The sequence below is a fragment of the Anarrhichthys ocellatus genome, unplaced genomic scaffold, assembly GCF_004355925.1.
Source record: "Anarrhichthys ocellatus isolate YVR2014 unplaced genomic scaffold, GSC_Weel_1.0 scaffold31, whole genome shotgun sequence".
Classification (NCBI taxonomy): Eukaryota; Metazoa; Chordata; class Actinopteri; order Perciformes; family Anarhichadidae; genus Anarrhichthys; species Anarrhichthys ocellatus.
This window is the reverse complement of record NW_022280061.1, coordinates 3653730-3676428: the sequence shown is the minus strand read 5'-3', so window position 1 is coordinate 3676428 and position 22699 is coordinate 3653730. Positions and strand designations below refer to the sequence as shown.

General features: G+C 45.9%; 1 protein-coding gene across 1 annotated transcript in view; it reads right to left on the bottom strand.

Moving 5' to 3' along the window:
• xylt1 (xylosyltransferase I) overlaps positions 1-22699 on the bottom strand; it is a 72048-nt gene that overhangs the window by 13125 nt on the left and 36224 nt on the right. The window contains exons 2-8 of the mRNA XM_031864393.1: positions 21240-21828; positions 14682-14854; positions 14312-14514; positions 8725-8805; positions 7122-7338; positions 6631-6807; positions 4089-4354 (exon numbers count right to left, since the gene is read on the bottom strand). Coding sequence (XP_031720253.1) covers positions 4089-4354; positions 6631-6807; positions 7122-7338; positions 8725-8805; positions 14312-14514; positions 14682-14854; positions 21240-21828 — 1706 coding nt within the window. The remainder of the gene's footprint in view (positions 1-4088; positions 4355-6630; positions 6808-7121; positions 7339-8724; positions 8806-14311; positions 14515-14681; positions 14855-21239; positions 21829-22699) is intronic.

The following is a 22699-nucleotide window of genomic DNA, read 5'->3' as shown; positions in this document are numbered from 1 at the left end:
CCCTCCGTGCTCCCCAGTGCCCACGGCCTCATCAGTATTCCACTAAAGGACCAGGAGTCAACCCGTCCTGGTAAATGCTACCCTGACAAGCAGAACAGCAAATATTTACACCCACAAGGATCGCAGAGCACACTCCCTCCCCTCCTGCTCCCTTTCCCTCTGTCTATCTCCCTTTCCCTCTTTGCTCCTCTCCTCTCTTATCCTTCTTTCTGCCCCCCCGTCTTTCCCAAAAGAGACGTGGTTGACAGTGTTAGAGGCAGTGAGAAGGGGTCGGGGCGTAGCCTGCACAGAAGCTCCATTCAGGCTTTTAGCCCACAGCCTCTCCAATCGAGTCACAGCGGGCTGCTAAAAGAGACAAATCCCTCTCTAAGGTCTTTTCCTCCTCCTTGCTCCAGCCTCACACGGAGGCTGACCCATCTATCTGTCGGTAGCACATTTGAATTCTATATGCATGCAAAGTATGTGGCCACACACGTGCTATATGTGGATGTACTTGAGGCCTCAGTGTCAGGATCCCTGTCAGACCAGACACCTCCCATGGCCACGCAGCTGCAGCCACTCCAGCCGATTACCTCCTGCAGGCTGACACACCAGACTCAGGTCCCACTAACGCTTCCCCTGGCACTATATAAACTCTGGTCCTGCAGTCTGGGGTTGTCAGGTCGTACCGTCTTTCACCCGCTTCAACCCCGTTGCATCTTCGGCCTCGAGCGCCTGCCTCTGGTGTCCGTCGGTCCGGGAATCCCCCGTGCCCTCCTTTGTGTTTACGGACAACTCACCACCGCTCTGCCCTCCGTTGTGTTAACGGACTACTCACGCCGTCAAGCTGCCAGCTCTCCGGTGTCGAGCCACGAGACTCACACTGTCGATCTGCCTACCCTCTGGTGTCGGACCACGGGACATCACGCCGTCAAGCTGCCAGCCCTCCGGTGTCGAGCCACGAGACTCGCACTGTCGATCTGCCTACTCTCTGGTGTCGGACCACGGGCTCCACACCCTCCTGTCATCTGTACTCTGGCTAAATAAAGTCTGTTTCACCGTACTGTCTCCTGTGGTCTTGCGTTTTGTGTCCTACCCGTGAACTCCCGTGACACTCAGACCAGGCCACATGTTGCCCAAGTGAGGACTAATCTGCTGTCACTTAGTTTGGACTTCAAAGCAGACTTTGATTGGAATTACCTGACTTGATCAGTACAATTCAACATCAGACAGGCCTTGTGTGGCCATGACCCACAAACACACGCATTGTATTTAACTATTAGGTCTATGAACCAGAGTGTGGCTGAATTAATTTTTCTCCTTTTTGTTCAGCTTGATCTTCATTGCAGCTGTGACTCAGTGTAGCTCATATTAGTGAGTTCCAGATTTCTGCTCATACTTCATAATCTAGTATCATTCACTTATCTTGCAAAACATTGAGGATTATTAGCAATGCCTTTTGCCAAGCATTATGATAATAGTGCATTGTTCATGGCCTCCACCAAGTAATGGCTGCAGTGATTCATTTATTACAGATTGCGTCATAGACCAAGCAGGCTGTCTGACACTGTTCAATGATCACATCCTGCTGTAGAAGCCTTTAACAATGTGCACTACAGTATTATAAGACAGCATAAGTAACGCATAGCATGGCTATGTTGAGTGAGCCCCAGTTTCTGCCTCTAATGTATCACCATCACATTCAAGTCACAGAGCATCGGACTTTCAGAAAAACAAATATCAAGCAAAGTTTGAAAAAAGTCTAACGACACTCACTGGGGCTGAATCCTCAAAGACTCTTTTTCAACCTGTTCCTTAAGTTACGATTGTATTTCCTCATCCAGACAGCCAGAGATGACATGTGTCTTTGCTCTTTTTGTAAAACACGAGCAAAATATAAATTGGAACAGAAGCATGAAAGGATACCGTTGGTATTGTTCACCCTGGACCCCGTTCTTAACCAAAACAAAAACGTAAATCGTTTTTCTTTACCTTTCGCTTTCTGTTTGTTATTGTGTCATCAGACAACTGTGGAAACATGAATACATAAATGAGATGAATAACAAACAGACGAGATCAAGCGATGAGGACGAAGGTTGTCTTTCTCTGTTCGGTCCTCTCCATCATGCTGTCAGACACTTATAAGAACAACAGCAGCCTGTCGGTGGCAAAAACCAGCGCTTTTAGTGAAAGTAGCTCGTTGCTGAGGAGTTTCCTCGCAGCCTGTTTAGCTGCTGGCGTCGACAGCGTTCTCGTTCAACACTGGACCAATTTCAAAATTGACATAAAAACACAAGACAATAGCTGGAAACACCAAAGTTTCCCTTTTATATTTAAAACTGCTGATAATAATTTTGATTTACAAACTGAGAAGAGATTGCGACTTCAGGAACGGGTTAAAAATCGTTTTTTTAAACCCGATTTTTATTTTTTGAAGCCAGACGGTTGCAGGTTACTTTAAATAAACAACATTTTTTATAGTCCTGCTGTGCTGTTGATCATCTCAGGAAAATGTGCACATACCACCTAAAACATTCTTTTTATTATGAACCCAACATCTCATCTGTGTTCAATTAGCTCCATCGCAAATAAAATGCAAGAATGTGGAGTCAGCGATGTAAAAACACCATTAAAACTGCTGAATCTCTGACACCTCAAAGACCTCATTCTGCATCTGAGGACTTGAGACTGAACCCAAAAGTCTTAATGTGATGAGTGAAACTTCAATCTATGTGCATTTACTTAATATATGTACACACGGATGCACTATCTTGAGACAGTATACACAGTACACACTACCATACACACTTAAAAACTTGCAACGACACCCACACACATAAGGTACTTTGTTTGGAAGCAACACATTCACATGCATACACATACACATCAACAGCATCACTCTTGAGTTGCTTGCATAAACACTCACACACATACAAAACTACACACAAGCACACACACACACGTAGACATTTACATACGTTTTCTCTATTTCCTGCCTTTTGACCTCTGGCCTCTCAGCTATCTTAAAGTGTTGTTACGTGTAAATGTTTAGGACCGGGGTTTGCTTGTTTGCCTTTAGGAAATATCCCAGCACGCAAACCCTCTCGGCTGATACGAGGCGATCGCTGTTGTGTTGCCTCCCAGATTTACTCTACAACAGCAAGTGAAGCTGCACTCGAATACGCTGTCAGTCAGTTTACCCGACGACTTGTGAAACTTCCCGGAGTAGAACGTGAATAGAATATGAATCGGCAGCCTGGCTGACTACCAACAAAAAGTACAGCAGATCCGATCACAGCGTGTATCGATACACGTTCCTTCATGCTGTGCTCGGTATGTTTTACATGATCCTGTCTCGTGTGGGGGAAAGTCATCTTAATGTTTATTGATGTCATTAAGATGAGCATAAAGATGTCATCTTGATGTTTGTGCTATTGTAGGTGTCGTGTTAGTTGTTTTATCTTTTGTTTCATGGTAGGATGCCTTCTTTATGAGATACACGGGGCTTTCTGTCACATGAACACAAATTGGCCTTTGTTCCAAATCAGAATATCAAATTCGTCAGTTTTATTCACTTTGTGTCAGGGTTTCATTGCTGTGCAAATAAACTAAAGGAAAGCTAAACTGCTCCTCAGATGCTACTGAAAACAAGCTGTTGAAACCCCGTACTGAGGGACACGAGGCCTAAATGTTCCATTTGGCTATTAAATATAAAACATAGCGTGGTTTCCCTTTTCACTTTAACTACACACTGTATGTTAACATACATTTCCACTCATAATAAACCGGCCTGAAGGGACAGCTTTCAATGCTTTGACCCATGCAGCCTCATTATCTCTGGGATAATCATTTGTTTACAGAATGAATAGCGTCACCCCGGAGTCCCCAGCTGCAATTAATTGTTATCTATTATCAAGACATGTGATCCCAGACAGAGACGATTCATCGACACAAAAGCTCTTCATGTACAGTAAGTTGTGGTTTCTCATGGACATGGGTGTGTCGGGCTTTTGAGAGCCAAAGCAAACTGAAGTGCACCTGTCGATGTCGCTGCAGGTGCGTGATGATGCCGTGATGAGCGAATAGGTGAATGTGTTCCTGAGACTAACCTGCAGCTGTGATCATTCGGGTTTCCCTGCAGCGAGGCGGCAGCCCTGGCCAGGCCCAGCCGCGAGAAGGAGTGGAAGTACGTGAGCTGCGTGTCCGACAGGCTGGCAACGCCATCTGGCTCGTCGTACATGTTCTCCCAGTACGAGTTTAGGCTCTGCGTTCCCTGGGGAAAGGATCCAAACAGGTAGGCGTCCAGCTGGTTCACTATCTCCTGGTTCACGCTGGCTTCAAACTTCCTGGCAAAGAAGGTGGGCCGCACCGTTTGCTGCAAGGGTAGAGGGAGGGAGGGAGGGAGGGAGGGGAACATAACAGCAAAGCAGGGAGGGAAGAGATAAAGAAGGGAAAAAAAGGAGAAGATTAGGAAATGGTGGTGTGCCAGGATGGCAGGGAAGTGAATATGTGTTGGCAGAAAGAAAGGTAGAGGTAGAAGGTAGTGGATGAAATGGAGATACATCTTTCACATATATGGATATGTGACTTAAATATTACATAAATTAAATCAGAATGACCCTCTCCTCAGTCTGTTTTTTTCAATCTTTTGCAGAACAAATGGTCTGCATGAATAACATCTTGTGTTCTCTCTGTCAGTGGTCCCCACAAAGGGTTACATGACACATTTATAAGACTTGACACAGCTCCCTCTGGAGCCACAAAAGGTTTTATACATTTACTTTTTCCGCATAATAATTTAGTTTGTACCTTCCAAGACCCGTAAACTGTAATATTGGTCAGTTCACCTTTAAGAAGAGAGGAAAGCCTGTCTTACATGTCCTTGGAGGCAGAATGACGTAACGACAGAAGCACCAGTACTGCCTCTTTCCCTTTTCTGTATCCATCCATTCATCACCTCTTCTCTCAACAGTTCCTTTTATTTGTGGGTCCTGTCTGGCCTCCCACACTCCACCCGTGTCTTTCTCACCCTCTCAGCCACACTGTTGCTTATGAGGTTGATTGTGCATTATGCAATGTGCCGCCTACACAGCTTGTCCTTTTCACAAAGACATCTCTTCAGTCCCAGACACAAAACTATTTGCCGACACTGTTAGCCAGCACCAAACACCTCGGTGCTACCTGCTAAAACAAAGCCGATCTAATCACTGTACACTGTTTCTCATGCCGGAGCGATGACTGCGGTACACTGGACCAGATGATGCATTAACCCTCTGTGATCTGCCACGGATATCAAATGAAACAGGAAGGGAGGGAGGCTTTAGCCCTCAGTGCAGTCAGATGAAAGTACCAACCTGTCACAGCCTTTCTTTCTGACACCTCACTCTGAAACACATTACTAAACAATGCTGCTCTGAGACAAAAGGCACATCAACACTCTCCTTCTCCAGAACAACCCCTCCACTGGTGAGCACTTCAAAATCACTATGCCGGGGAACTCTACAGGTCTACCTTGAATTATTCTCCTCATCTGCAAAGCAAAGGGAAGCCGACTTAACTTGTCTGCATGTTCCCCAGTGTTAAGGTTCAAAGGTAAACTCGGATCGTGTGCTCAATGGGATGTTGAGTCCTATTAATACCGGGGCCTGGCTGGCTTTTGGAAGGGCTGCTTTGTTCCCAAGGTTGGACTTCACTGATACCGGGGTGCCAACCAGACCCAGCGGCAGTGCCAAGGACCTGGGGTAATGCGCTGGCACTGGACTGCCAGAGACTGAGGCGAGACAGACGGCAGACGGGTCTGGCAAAGAGACGACTGAGGTCAGCTTTGACTGGTGGGTGAAGGACAGGAGAGAACAAGTGAGTCAAAGCACTTAACGGATGAGACTCAAAGAGTGTTTTTCAGCTTTTACTTTTTAGGAGCACATTAAAAGTCAAACAGTGGTACTGACTTCCTCTGGGGTCCTGGAGTCACTGCCACTCATTCACTTTAACTAAGTCTCCTCTCCCCCTCATACTCACACAAAGAGGATCTAATTACTGTTCATCTCTTTTCCCTCTCACGGTCATAATAATCAAGACATCATTTTGCACACATTGATTGTGAAAGCTGTGGGAACGGGCTGGATGCTGAGGGCGGGAGCACAAACCTGGAGGCCAGATCATTTCAAGATTGACTGCTAATGATTTCCCACGAACATGATTTTCATTAAAATTTGTTTTATTTCTGTCGGTTTATCTGATCTCTCTGATTGACATTAGCTGGAAGATATGGCTTTCTATCTGAATCAAGCCCAGGGTCAGTAGTTATCAAACTTTGTATAAAAATTATATATATTAAGACGTGCGTTCCTTTCCTTCCTTCACATACCTCCGTTGCTGTCCACTCGTCCTTGGTTGGATGGTTTCCCTGCAGCTATTTCTGTGTGATGACTTTCTTGCTAATATTTTAAAGAGATATTCAACCTGTGCTACAAGATTATCAGGGACTTTGCCCCGAGTATTATGCAACGAAGAAGCAATTAAATTCGATTCTAAACATGAAAATGAATGTGGAAATTGCCAGCAGTACCCTCAGCATTCGTCTGTCCCTCCAGACCCATCTGTATACCTTTCTGGCTTCTTGGTTTTCTCTACATGAGGTGGTATTATTACCTGGAAGCGGTGGAAGTCTGCAGGCTTGAAGTCATTCGGGGAGCATCCACACCAGTCGACGATGTGCTTGTACTGGCACTTGCACCCCAGTTTGCGGTTCCAGTTGGTGATGCGCAGGTTGTTGTCCACCATGCTCTCACAGTAGGCGCTGTTCTCCAGCACCGTGTGGAAGAACGACTGGGTGTTGAGAAATAGGAGAGGCCGACAGAGGGAGAGAGCGGAGAGACAGAGACAGAAAGACCAAGTTAGAAAATCATATACCTGCTATTTTTAACAACAGTAAGAGACTGGAGACTCACAGTAACTCATGATAAACATCCAATTTCCCAACAGAGACCAATTCTCATCAAATCCTGCATCTTGCCTTCACTTTATGAGTTCATAGCCGAACTCACTTGTCAGTCAAAGGTTAAGAAAGTGTGAAAGCGCTGTGTGTGTGTGTGTGTGTGTGTGCGTGTGCATGTGTGTGTTTGTGTGTGTGTGTGTGTTACCTCGGCTGGCAGCAGAGTGTATGCGTAGAAACGCTTCATGTTGATGACCAGGTCGTCCTTGGAGTTGATGACGTAGTCGATGAACATGCGGTTGAGAAGGAACCAGTCGGACCCGCCGTCCACCGAGATGCCTTCTGGGATTTTACGGTCACCCAGCCTCCACATGTGGGTGTCGCACTCAAAGAACAGACGGTCGAGGCCCTGCTTACGGATAAACCTGGTGAGCACACAGAAACATATGGTTACAGCACGGAATACTCTAATATAATTAAATATAAAAAACTGTGAGGGACAATTATTTCTGAGACGTGCAGGTGAGAATTAGACTTTAAAAACACAATTTACATAAAAAGAAGCAGTCTGTGGGTCTCGTTTTATCTTTAGAGGGACGCTTGCATATAATCAGCAGCTCATTTGTATTTTTTCCCAATTTTTGTCTTTGCTTTCTATAAACAGAAGATTTTGGAGCTGTGCCTGTCCTTGTTGACTTCAATGAACGTTGTCCTCTTTCAGTAAGAAACAAACATTTGAGTGCTTGTAATAAAATCGGGATCTGCTCCTTCTAAATGCTTTGCTTTTGTATTGTGTGTTATGAATAAAGTTGCTTTAAAAACAGAATCTGGAGCCTAATGTAAGAACTCATGACGTTTTCTATCAAGGTCAAGGAAAACTAAAAGTACTCACTAAAAATATACTCAGGTAGACTCAACTGCTGACTAAATAGAAAACATATTCATCATTTGAAACATTAATTGTGATTAGTTCAGTATCACAATAGTTTTGTATCCAAACATTTCTGTCCTTAAGCAGAACATGTCTCCGGTCCTCGGCCCTAAATGACAAGAAGAGCGACACCGTGCATACATAACGGATGGTGTTACTCCTGTGAACGTATCGAGTGTTAGATGAAGGGAGTCAGATTCAGGTCGAGCAGGTCGGCCTGTTCCCTCTGTCACCTGAACAACAAACACTGTTGATGTATTGACCGTGTGGCTCACAGGCGCACACGTGCAGATATGCACAGTTGACATTTTAGAAATGCACTCGTGCATTTTTCAATGAGTTTCATTTTTTTTCAATTCGTTTCAGCCGTCCACACATATGCATGTAGCGGATGGTGGATTACCGAGATCCTTATTGTTGTTAAAAACTGAATTAAATCAGGAACAAAACAGCTTCACTCTCATCAAACAGCACTGAATAAAATACTGCGCCGCCAATAGAAAAAAGGCACCGTTGAGTCACGCTGACTCATGCATCCATGCTGGCGGATTCTTGTTAAATTATTTTCCTGTGTTTCGGGGGTATTTCCTCCCACTGTGTCGGGCGATGGATGTGTTTTGGCGGGGGTGTGATGAGGCAGAAAGTAGAGGGCAGCAGGGTAGAGGCAGCAGGAAAAGGGCATTCTGGCGGCGACCTCGCCAGCTCACCCCACCGAGGAGGTTAATTAACGGAGCCACAGATGGGAGCTAATTGTATTATGATTCAGTGACCACGCCGTGCTGGCAGGAGTGCGCTGTGTGTGTGAGTAAGAGAGACAAGCACAGAGAGTTAGAGAAAGGTTGGAGTGTTTAATATGAAGTTAGTAAAAGGTGCATATCACCTGGCGTTGTCCCTGCCGTGGGACTTGATGAAGTTCATGTCTCTGTATTTGGACAGGAAGGCCACCAGCTGGTTGTTGGTCCTGAAATGGAAGAAGATGGCTTTCTTTCGAGAGGGAAACATATGGAGAGAGCTAGCTGGAACATTGATTCTGCAGTACAGTACATGTTAAAAGTACAATGTAAGCTTTGGAGGGAAATTATGCAAATGAATCCATCTGTTACTGGCTGCTATAAAAACAGACAGTGATATAAGAAATACATTTTTCAAGTTCTAATCCCGTGTCCCTGTGTTTGCTCTTGTTGAATGCTAAATATATGTCAAATTATATCAAAATCCCTCTTTCATCTTTCTGTAAAACGTTAAACTACTTTTAATGACGAGAACTTTAGAGCGTTTACAAAATCTATCCAATCAAGTGCGATCTGGGTTTACGAGCTAATCTCGCCCATCATGTAACACGACACTTGACAATTGGTTGGTGGCGTGTCGCTAACAGAGCGATATCGTGGATCAGAGGCGTGTGTTTCAATCTCTTCAAAAGATTCATCTCACTGTGACCTTTAGGTCCCAGAAAATACATCTTTCAATTAGCTCCTGACCGTGAGTGATGGGATCCGACACAAAGACACCATTTTCTTCCAAAGTTCAAACTGTTTTTGGTTATTTCAAATAGGAAAGTTCTGTAATTGTGTTCTTCACAGTATCTTTTCTCACCGGTTAGAGGCGAGTGGAGCTCAGAAGGCAAATGTAATGTCACATACTTCCCTGCACCAATCAGGATTAAGCAACACCTGAATCAACATGTAATGACAGAGTCCTGATAAAACAGTTAAGCTGAGCCTTTGAGTGTTAAACTCTTGATATAGAATAACTAAGGATTGTTCCAAACTTTGTCATAAACATTGAAGGATCCTCCCTATACATGTTTTAAGACATATACTCTGTTTGGAATATAACTTCTGTCTGATATGTTTTTTCCGCAAACAAAGTTCAATTAAATATTTAAGACTCTTAAGACTACATTCATTCCCTGCACGGGAGCCCAGTAAATCTGCTCATGTTGTATTTGATCTGGCATATGCGTCTGGTCCACTTTGGACATTTTTCCAGCAACTTGAGATCTGACGGGCCAATCACAACTGTTATCCAGTATGGGGCATGTGTGAGGCGTTGACTAAAGAGAAACGTCGTTGACGGCTACAGCTGGTGTGGAAGCCGCTATCGCGTGGCCTGACATCACCAGAACAAATCATAATGCATATTTGCTAAAGCAAATAACACGATGAGATTTGTCTGGTTCCCAGGTAAAGTAAAAACACAGCAACACTTGTTTACTGACATATTGATGCTACGCCATCTCTGAGCTCATCTCTTCACGCTGAAGTCTGTTCACAGTTCCCCGCCGCTCAGCTCTACGTCACATGTTTCGTTGCTCTAGTTGGTTGTAGGTCTACCCAACTGCATCCAGAGGCCTTTTGGTCTTTGCTAAGTGAGAGGTTCCAGACTAATTTACTCCGTCTCCCTCATTGAAATATCCAAATGCTTTTAGTTTCAAAAGATAACTATCTGACACAAGATGTCACAGAAACGTCTATTCTGAGCCTTCGATTTCCCACATCACACTTGTGTGAGTTGTGAAATGTAAATAATGTAAAAACAAACTCCTGCATACATCATTCTGCACCGTGAATCTCAAACGACCAAGTGAAATAACAATAAGCAGAACACATGTATGAGTTGAGGGGGACTTCACTGTTATTGAGAAATACTTCACATTTGGGGCTTTAAGTCACATTTAAAGAGCTCGGCTGCTCTTCGTGTCGGCCCCTCAGTCCTTTCACGCCGTTCAAACTATTAAGGATTATACAAAAGATTGTGCTGTCCATGATTTGATGAATGCTCTTACATTATAGAGCAGTCAACTCCCTCATACACGGGCCAGACAGGCTAAAAGCTTTGCTCTGCAGGCTACGCCCCAGTCCATGGCTCTAACATCTCATCTGTGGTGGAGCTTTTCATGATGGCTTGGCTTGCCTTTCTAAAAGAGCTGCGAGGCCCTGGTGAAAAGCTCAAGGATCATTGGGGGGAGGGACAAGCGCATATTAATGTCATTTTCTCTTCAAGGAGCAATTTCACAGCCTGGGGGGCTTATCTTAGGAGGTCCTGAGCCATAAAGCCTAACTGATGATGTGCTACACAGACACATGCAGTCCTCTCTGTCTCTACTTCCCACACACACACACACACACACACACACACACACACACGCACACACACACACACACACACACACACACACACACGCACACACACACACACACACACACACACACACACACACACACACACACGCACGCACACACACACGCACACACACACACACACACACACACACACACACGCACACACACACACACACACACACACACACACACACACACACACGCACATCTAGTATGCACACAGACAATGCGGAATACATGCACAGAGACACACAAATGCTTGTAGGCACGCAGCCCCGCACACACACACACACACACACACACACACACACAGAGAGCAAGGGGAATTCATGTCAAGCTCCAGATTTGCCACCTGAGTGGTCACCTCGTCCACTGGGTCTAGTTTGCTTACTGTCAGCCCTGTGGCTGCTCTGTCTCACAGTGGTATTCACACGCACACATTACTGTAACACACACACGCACACACACACACACACACACACACAATAAACCGCTGTGAGGTACTGACAAATGTGACCATTTTCAATGTCGTAGCCATTTAAACTTCATCATTATGTCACTGTTTCACTTCCATAGTCTTACTGTTAAATCAATAATGTGCCTTTTAATAACACAGACTTTAAGTACATAATTCCAGGAGGGAACTCCAGGTTATGAACGCACACTGACACCACTCAGACAGGAGAGAGAGGAATCATACATTCACCACCTTCGTCCTGTAAAAGACGTCAAAAAGTTTGGCAACTTAATTTTACAATCTCGTTAGTTTTTCAACACGTTTTTATGTCATTTTTATGACATTTTTCAAACACATTTTCAAGCACGTTGGCTTAGTTCCAATGGGTAATAAATGGCACAACAGGAAATTACACCTATCCCTTATGGAACAATGCTAAAATATGAGATACAACTTTTTATTCACAGAGACAGGACAAAGTGAAAGAGATGAGACGATATGATGCCTGCAGCCAGCCATCGGACAAAGCTCAGACTCCTTAAAAGCAGCTATAAAGTCTATAAAGAGGTAAAAGGAAGGAGGCTGTGTAGATAAAAGCTAGGAAAGAGGGTTGTACTTTGACAGAGCAAGCATGTAACTCATCCTCTGGCCTCTGGACACACACACAGACACACACACACACACACACACACACACACACACACACACACACACAGAGCATATCTCCCCCTGGACTAAGCCCCTCTGCTGGTGTGAGGGGCTCTGGGTTTGCCTTTCAGAGCTATCCATGCGTGGCAGGACAGACATTATCAGGGAATTAGTGGGGAAATAATGCTTGTCTCTAATCCCACTGATAACAACAGCAGTAGTCAGGACAGTGTAGTCAGGACAGTGTAGTCAGGACAGTGTAGTCAGGACAGTGTAGTCAGGACAGTGTAGTCAGGACAGCGGGGCAGGGAAGCCGCAGTATGGTCATCAAGGCAAAACGAGTGCAATTTGGAATGTCTGAGACCAAAAATACTGGACTTAAAGCTACATTAAGAACAGACTAGTGCAGATTCACAACATGTACGTATTTTGAGTGGAGTAGAAGTCAGCTGAATCACGGAGTGAAGTGGTCGTGAATGGCAGCTTTTGCATGGAAAGGTGTGGTGAGGGAGCAGCGGTTATACGACCATCCGACACGCAGTTCTGATGAAGCACGCTGGCAGCTTAACACATGGTTGCATTCGCAGACATCTGCTTATACCAACATGTTTTTATGCGCCGTAGTGTGCTACAGTAAGTCCATGATGATAATGTAATGCTGAGGTGTTTATTGCTGAGGGAGAATGTCTCTCTTTCCGGCCAATTCCTTTTCCAAAGAAATCAGAGAGGATTATCAGCGACAAAACAGCTGAACGGGTTTCAGTTTGTTGCTCGAGGACACTCGAGCAGCACGGATGCTCCCTCTCACGGGGGTCTGAGCCCAGGCCTGCCACTTAAAAAGGACCACATTTGCAAGTTCAACTTAGTAAATATGCAGGGAGCAGACTTTGTAAAATGCAAGCTGTGGTCACAAATGCACTTGCTAAGCAGAGATACAAGATTGCCATTTACATATTTCCATATTGCATGGATCCAAAACATGCAGTTCCCTCTTGTTCCCCTTCCCTAGCTGCTTATTCTCGCTCCCTCGCCACTCCCTGTCATCTCTGCCTCTCGGCTCCCTCTCTCGCTCCATCAATCGTTTCGTTTCCCAACAGATGGGGCTTAAAACCTCCACTGTCAGCCCTTTTCTCAACAACATCACCCTCATGCAAATGAGGAGGCAAGAGACAGGAGGAAAACTCAGTGCATGCACTCGTAAATACCTTTAATCATGCTGTGACAGACATACAGACAGGATAAATATGCACACATGTACACAGGCAGGTGCTGAGATACACTGAACTATGCAGACATAAACTCAGGTGTGCACACACTGGTGCAGAAACACAGACACACATACACAGACAGACACAGACGGCGTGTCAGCAGCGTTCGATATGGTGAAAAAACAAGCAAACACAACAAGATAGAGTCTATGAACAAAATCCATCTTTGCCCCGGCATCTTAGCTCCAGCTGTGGAGACATCAGATCCCGCTTCTTTTTACCCAGTGGCCATTACAGCTTATCTAAATTCAACTGGTGGACATCTGGCTGCGCAGAAGAGATAACTCTTCCTTAATAGGAGGATTTTAATTGGCTGCTGCAGAGCTACATCAAAAACCCAGCAGACCCTGAACTCCCAGGAGGACTATAAACTCACATAAAAAAAAAAAAAGTACAAGTCACAAAAATTCTCCTGCAGTCGGCTATTTCCATGACTTCATGTCCACGTAGACTTTGTGGCTTTAATTACCTTTTACAGCCTCTTAAAGGGGATGTTTTGGAGCGGAGAGATGCCTTTCGGACTGTACAGTACATAACCGGCGTGGAAAGTCAATAGGTATTGACCCTGGGCAAACAAATTGCGATCAGTTCACCATGTAACCCATTCAATGGAGTACAAGCCAGGAAGCAGGGAATAGAAGATGTGAACGAATAGTGTTTGAGAAAAGCAGAGGTTCTACTTCATCGATCTGTTTGGTTTGGAGTGACTCTTTATTTAAAGCTCACAGTTAACCGCAGCAGCCCAGACCAGCGTGTATTTAATTTCCTCCATATTGGCTGAGAGCGGTCTGCTATTGTTGAGCACGCCCGGCGACTGCCTTTGTCACCTTTATTTCTGCAGACGGTTGCACCTTCACCCCACTTTATTTCCTTCCAGGACAATTCTTAAAGAGATGACCTGCCTCCCCCTCAGGTCTCCCCTATTGCCCGTCACTGAACCCGCCTTCCTGTTCGATGAGTCTTTGTTACCTGATGGGGTAGTCGGCAGCACTGAGGTTGATGAAGAAATCCCAGCTCCAGTCCCTCATGGCCAGCAGGTCAGCCATGCTGCGAAGATACATGGTCAGCAGACTGGCCCCACCCCAGATGGTGGCCATGCGCCAGGGTGTCACCCTCACATTTGAATACTGGGCAGCCAAGGAGTGCACCTGTCTGTGCAGGTAGTTAGAGCGCTGGAACAAAGGAAATGATCACACACTGATTACTATTGTGTCTGATACCAAGCAATTATATTGTACAAGTATTGAAAAAAGGAGAAGCTCGTATTATCATACCAATCTTTCATTGATGAAACAAAGGATTGAAGGTGCATGGTGTTTGTAGGCTCTCTGCGGCTCACCTGATCAACATGTATGTAGTAGTAGTGCGAGCTGTGGTAGATGGCTTTGAAGAGGCGATGAAACTGGCGAGAGGCTCGTCCATGGACCACCAAGACAAACGCTATTCTGACTGGTTTAGATGGAAAGCTCTCAGCAGAGTCCTCGTCCCACTGGACATTAGCGTTGGCTTTACCTGTGAAGTATGAAGACAACAGTTTAGCGATGATACCTGTGGAAACATCTTGCATTTAATTAAGGCGACGCTGCGTGGATTCCTCATCAGTAACATAATCAGAATTTGGTTTGATTATGCCAGGGTGCTGGAAAGGAGGCTCCGACCGCTTGTCGAACCTCAGATTCAAGAGGAGCAGTGCGGATTCCGTCCCGGCCGTGGAACAGTGGACCAGCTCTTTACCCTCGCAAGACTACTGGAGGGGTTCTGGGAGTTTGCCCAACCAGTCTACATGTGCTTTGTGGACTTGGAGAAGGCTTTCGACCGGGTCCCTCGGGGGGTCTTGTGGGGGGTGCTGCGGGAGTATGGGGTGCCGGACCCGCTACAACGGGCGATCCGGTCTCTGTACAACTGCAGTAGGAGCTGTGTCCGCATTCTCGGCAATAAGTCAGACACGTTCCCGGTGGGTGTTGGCCTCCGCCAGGGCTGCCCTTTGTCACCGGTCCTGTTCGTGATTTTCATGGACAGGATATCTAGGCGCAGCCTGGGGGCGGAGAACGTCAGTCTCGGGGGTCTCGGGATCGCTTCTCTGCTATTTGCAGATGATGTGGTCCTGTTAGCCTCCTCGGATCATGACCTCCAGCATTCACTGGGGCGGTTTGCAGCCGAGTGTGAAGCGGCGGGGATGAGAGTTAGCACCTCCAAATCTGAGGCCATGGTTCCCTGCCGGAAACCGGTGGATTGCTCCCTCCAGGTGGGGACGGAGTGCCTACCTCAAGCGAAGGAGTTCAAGTATCTCGGGGTCTTGTTCACGAGTGAGGGTAAGATGGAGCGGGAGATCGACAGACGGATCGGTGCGGCTGCAGCAGTAAAGCAGGCGCTGCACCGGACCGTCTTGGTGAAGAGGGAGCTGAGCCGGAAGGCAAAGCTCTCAATTTACCACTCGGTCTACGTTCCTACCCTCACCTATGGTCACGAACTCTGGGTCGTGACCGAAAGGACAAGGTCGCGGCTACAAGCGGCCGAAATGAGTTTCCTCCGTAGGGTGGCCGGGCTCAGCCTTAGAGATAGGGTAAGGAGCTCGGTCATCAGGAGGGAGCTTGGAGTAGAGCCGCTACTCCTTCGCGTCGAAAGGAGTCAGCTGAGGTGGTTCGGGCATCTAATTAGGATGCCTCCTGGACGCCTCCCACTGGAGGTTTTCCAGGCACGTCCAACTGGGAAGAGACCCCGGGGAAGACCCAGAACACGCTGGAGAGATTACATCTCCCAGCTGGCCTGGGAACGCCTCGGGATCCCCCAGAATGAGCTGGAACATGTTGCCGGTGAGAGGGAGGTCTGGGTCGGCCTGCTTGACCTGCTGCCACCGCGACCCGACCCCGGATAAGCGGTGGAAAATGGATGGATGGATGGTTTGATTGCCAAATCAAATCTGTTATTTATGTGATAATCTATGAGAAATTAGTCAGGATTATGTACAAGTAAAGAAAGCCATGCTACAACTAAGATATTATTGAATATATGAATAAGTGAGAACAAAAAATGCTTCTTCAGCCTCTGCTGTGGAACAAAAAAACAGAACCACAGAACCATTACTCACTCGTACATTTTCTCATGTGATTGAATTGGAACTATGACAATTTCACCCAGACACTGTAACTACTGTCCTCCTTCAGATGGGAATCCAATGAGAGATTCCTCTGGGGCTTTCAGGGTGTAGCACGGTTTGACAATGTGCCATCATTCCTCTTCGGCAGAATTCCCAGAAGATGCCTTGGTTCTCACACAAATGACCAGAATAAGCATCCAGGCAAACACCGCCCTGGCCGCGGCCGGCCAAGCCACTGTCAAATTAAACAATTCCAACAATCTCTGGAGAGTCATTGGCAACCTCACATTGCTCCGTTGTGTGGTTCCGTACCAACCTTAACCGTTCAAAGACAAACACTCGCTCTTCAAACCTGAAGGAAACCTTCCTCGAAGCAGTTCTGCACCATCAAGGCCCAAAACATTATCACAGTTTGTTCTTAAATCTTCGGTTATAACAACACACGTGCACACGCAGCTCATGACACATATTTGTTCACAGAATGTGCCTGATGTAGATTAATGACTATAATGTGGGACTGTAGTTCCCAAGAGCCTGTCTGTGCTGAAGAAGAAGAGGAAGCTGAGGGAATACTGAGATGGGGGCTGTTTCTTCCCCTGAGGTTATGTTTCGTCAGAAATGCCCCTCCCGACTCCTCTCCCCCAGTGGCCCTAAGGTTCCTGTAATCACTCAAAGGTTTAGGGTAAGTGTCCGACATTTCGTCTCTTTTTGAGTAGACGGGGACGGTCCGTCCCGTCCAACAAACTCACTCGTTTAAATTTAAGGGCAGGTGTCCAATATCTAAGGTTGACCACAAGGTTGGGGTTAATGACACGCTCCCCTGGCTCCATTTGGCCCCAATTGGCTGTGGCTTCTGTCAGTCACTTATTACTCTCGCTCTCTCTCTCTCTCTCTCTCTCTGCATGTGTGTGTGTGTGTGACAGCTGAGGGGGGAAATCTACTGTGGGCCATATCAGATTGAACGGTAATTGGTGGCCAGCTAAGAAGGTTCACTGGTTTGCTTTGCACACGGATAATTGGCCAGTCACTTCACAAAGCACTTCGAGAGTGTGTGCTATGCTAGCTGAACTAATGAGCACTGCTGTGTGTGTGTGTGTGTGTGTGAGATAACTTAACCGTCAGTTTTGTCGAGCATGTGTGTTTATCTGTGAATGAGCATCATGTGTAGAATTTTTTTGTAGCAGACTGCACCTTATTTTGAAAGAAAAAAATAGAAGCCCTCCTCATTACTCTTCATCATCAATCTTTTAAACTACCTCTCCCTCATCTGCTATCACCCGACTCTCTTCCTCCATCATCTTACCCAGCCGCCGTCTTGACGGCTCATGTGAGAGGTTAGAACAAGAGCTGAGCTGCAGTATATCCCAAAGGGATCGGACCAAATTGCGTTTGAGAATGTCCTGGGGATTTTAGTTTGCTCCTAAAAAAACATCCACAAAACTAGGCTTGCTGTCGTACAAATCATACTGTATCTATGGGTTTGATTTCTACGAATGCAATAACAAATTTCATTTCCTTTTCCTTTAACCTGTAACGACAGGCCACTCAGGGGCAAAGCAAACACAACCCTGAACACTGACATATTATCACCTGTTCATTTGATGTAGCAAACCTGTTAACAAACGGTTGCCTATCAACACAACCTGCAGACACATGGCGATGAGAGCATTTGGTTCTAGCTAACCTGCTAACAACATGTTAATGAAACTAGCATGTTTTAATCATGCTGCTCAACCCACCAAGTAACAATCACACAAGCGTACTCAGCTCCCTGACCTTAGCAGGCAACCATCACATCACCAGCGAAGACAATCAGCTGCTGAGTGAAACATCCCTCTCTCACATCTCGCTCCACTGGGTTCACCAGCGATCACTAACTCTGTCTGCTGTGTGGTGCTGGGCAGGAAGCATGTGAGCTGATGATTGGGCGAGGCGACTCAATTAACTCAATCATTTATCAACTTTCAATGGAATCCTATCGTTAAGATCGTGAAAACATCACGCTGTACATTACCACTAAGTTCAATGTAACAAACACAATACCCCAGTGTGGTTAAATCTAATTATTGTCTTAATCTGATTACTCTCCTATTTTGTGATCATGCATGTAAACATAGTCAGTGTAGAGCTGGAAACATTTATTTATTTTTTCCCCATAATATAACTTTCCTGTTCATTTTACACTAAAGTTCTTTATTGAATGAGACAATACTTCTCTAATGACGCACCGATTTGCCTTTTTCAGTGCCGATACGATACCAATTCCTGGACTTTGGGTGTGTGCCGATACCAAGTATCCAAAACCAGTGTTTGATCAATAAACTGCACGCCTCATAGGAGTGACGGGATTATTCTTTTATGTGTAAGAAACATCAGGCTTGGCTTAAACATTGCTTTCTTAACTGTAGAACAAACTATAAAACTAAATATAACAAATAAATACATAGCTATAAATGTACTGAAGGGGTTATTCATAAAACAATGGTAACCGATACCAGAACGGCTTATTGTCACCGACACCTGATCCAGATGTGAGCCGGTATCGGTGCATCTTTATACTTTTCATCTTCAAGTATTTAATTCACACACGAGGATAAAAAATAGTCTTTACCATGAAATTACATAGTCTATCTATGGAATTAAAACATGCTATATCGTGATGAATATGTTGTTATCACTCAAGAGAGTTAACTATATATCGAGATAGAAGGTTTTGTCCGTATCGCGCAGTTCTAGAACAATGAGCCAGAAGAAACTAACTCACAGAGCTGAGGGGAACTTCAGATCTGGGTTTTTGTTTCGGTTTGTCACGATGAGCAGTTGCATTCACATGATTATTTGATTGATCGTTATAACTATATTGATTATAGCAGCTTTAAGCATGATTTATACACACGTCCTGTTCAGTACAAGGCCATTGGATTAAAGCTACACGCTGGAGCAACGCAGCGCAGTTACATTAGTCAAGTTAGCATGTGGAGGAGAAGAGATTGAACATGTTCCTCCTGTATTCAATGATGCTAATGCCGGAGCTATCACAGTAACTTATGTAGCCAGGGCCTCAAGGACAGCATACCCATCAAATCAAATTGGCCAATTGTCTGCTAACAAGGTTAGGACTTGAATCGGGACGGGGAACAGAGGAGGGAAGAGAGAGAGAGATATAACTCATTGAAAGGCAGCAGGCAGGGAGACGCAGAGTCAGAAAGAAAAGTGATTTCATTTAGCTGTCGTGTTGTTACAGCCCAGCCACCAGGGGAAGGCCCTTTTCAATGTCTTTGTCTGCTTTGATCAAACTGTCAGTGTGAGTGTGATGGTGAGTTGCTGTGTGAGATGACAGCAGCTCAGGCACGGACAAACGATGCTCCTCTTCTCGGGGAGGGGAACGTACAAAAGTTACAAAATCCCGGTGCCTCCTCGAGTCCTAAAAACACGAGCGAGGTCCGTGAAGGTATCTGAGTAGAACAGGCAGGATGTATAACGGCTTTCTCCTCCTACCCTGCTGTCCACACCGCAGTCAGTCCACTCCTATGTGTGTAAATGCATCTGTGTGTACGTGCTGTTCATTTCAACACGGCTACTGATGCGTGCTCCCCACCACCGATGGCGGCAGCCACAACAGATTATGTTTCCAGAATCCACGGCCAGACTGCAGATGTCCACAAATTCAAAGAGTTTGTGTGCGTCTGCTTGACAAAAAGAAAGGAGAACTTGTGTTCTGTTGCCAGCTTGACAAAACAAATGAAAATTGGAAACCAATTTAGAGAGAATACAAGCAGCGTCCCCATTTTCTCCAACAATTTACTTCAACAATTATATATCAGCAAAAAACATCATTTCTTGCCTTTGACAAGAATTGCAATTATGAGAACAGGAAATATTTTACCATGTACTAAAGGCTGAACGGTCACACCACTCTGTGTACTTAGCTTTGCGGATATTACGTATTACTTTTCTGTTTTTTTGCAATGAAAAAGAAAGCGTGTAGAGCAGAGTAGTAAATAACGTCAAAACAACAATAACATGTCAAACAATACGAGGTAAGCCCAATAATAATAGCTGTCAGCATTTTTTGCATGAGGTTTTTCTTCGCATCTTGTACTTTAGTAAGGCCCCTAGAATAATCAACTCAACCAAACACGTCTTTTAGCTTATTGATCTCCTGATTTTGAATCTATTTGTTTCTTAAAAGTGGTGAGAGTCTGTCTCACATATTGGAACTGTTTTTACATAAATGCTGCATTTGCAGGAATTATTTATCCTCATATATCTTACGGTAATATGAGTGCATACCTACATACATACAATACATGCATCATACATACATGAACACACCCTCTAAACCAGAGTTTGTGTCTTTTCTCCAAAAGTTGATGTCGCGTAGTTCTGTGCACCAATCAGAGCTTAGCAACAGTCGAAGAAAAGTGTGACGACAGTTGTGGGGTTATTTGCTTCTGTCACCAGCACCGTCCATCAAATCTAGACTAGTTAAGTTTGTGAGTGTTACACTCAATAAATAGTACCAGAGGATGTTTTTACCCCAGACTGTAACACTGATTGTTGGTTATTTAGACATGAAAATGTGATGTTATAGAGAAATACTTTAAGCGGCACCAGATGTACAAATCGTGGTTTTACATAACAGAACCATTTGGACCTCAACATTCAGGTGTCCCTACGATGGGAAGCTTGATAGACATCGACCCGTTCAGTGAGACGTTATTCCTGCACAATACAAAGTGACTGCACTAGTGACTGAAATCAACTAATCAATCTAATTAATTACAATGATGGACTTACCCTCGAGGGGGCAGTAGCGAGTGACCGTCTCAGGCATTAATTGCCCTTCCTTGTGTCTGCAGTACACCTCAGCAATCTGTTGCCGGCACTCTTTGCTCTTGGCTCTGGAAAGAGCTGAAATGGCTTCCTTCCCACTGATCTCGCACTTTGGTGGATCGTCGTAGGTCACCGCCAGCGGCGCTGCAGTCGCTTGCCTCCTGTGCGGGTGCTGATGTCGGTGCTGGGACTGGGCCTGCTGGGCCTGTGGGGCACTGTAGTGTTGCCGAGACCCTCCCGCTCCGCCTTGACCACCTGGGTAGGAGGCGTTGTTGCCGACCGCCAGAGGCTGGTGGCCTACAGGCAACACTTCGTTTGAGCCGCGGCCCAGACTCGGGGAGTTGTCCCTCCAGGTCTGCTGCTGGGCGTGGGCTTTCTCCTGCAGATGCTCCCGCTGCTGCTTGCTGCTGGTGGCGCCTACAGACTGTCGGTGTGGCTGTGAGCGTGCGCCAAAGTTACTATTGTCAATATTCTCAAAGTCTTTGGGCACAGAGTTCTCGTTATTGCTGTCCACTCTATTTTTCTCCTTTGGCCGATGGGAGTAATATCCGTCCTGGATGAGGAGAGAGGGAACAGGAGGAGAGAGACAAGGGAGGCGCTCGGTAAGTCGTGGGCAGTGAGAACACAAACAAGAAAAAACAACATCTGAATTGAGTGAGCGCGGTGCATATCAAATGTCGGATTAACAATCAATGTGGCATGTATGAGTGGGCAGCGCTGCATTGAACCGTGAGGCATGAAATGAAGTAGCAAGGTACTGAGCGTGAGGACTACAAGGCGCAACCTAACTGGAGGTGAAGCGGGGCCGAGGGCTCCGCCGCTCCGTGCCATCATCAGATTAGCCCCGGTTTCAATTAGATTCTCCCTCAAGTGGGCCCAGCACTCCGTAAACAGATTACCAAGACAGGATAAAGGGTCAGAATATGACTGTGAGTCTGTGTGGGTGTTTGTGTTTATGCGCGTGTGTGCATGCATGTGTACCTTTTTCCTTTTTCAGTGGAGCCACATGAGAATGTGAGGAAAATTGTAGTGGTGTGGCGTGTGACTGGAAAGGCTGCACTTGTCAGTGCCCTGCGTCTGCATATGTGAGATAGTGTGCGAGTGTGTGTGCGTACGTACAATTCCCCTATCTTTCCAGCAGAATAGGCTGAAAGCGAAGGAGGGACACAGGGGAGACCGGAAAGAGGGAAAAGGGTAATGAGTGAAAGTGGGGCGGGTAAGGCGACAGAGCGCTGACACAAGGCACGAGTTCTGCCCCCAGGAAGCGCTGACTTGTTCCAGTGAAATGTGCCGCGATGCATCAAACGGAAAACTAAGAAAGCTGCCTGGCTGCCACGCCGCTGTTGCACACCTAGACCTAGTGTGTTGCTAGACACAAAAGGAAGAGGCGAAGGGGGGGGGGGGGGGGGGGGGGGGGGGGGGGG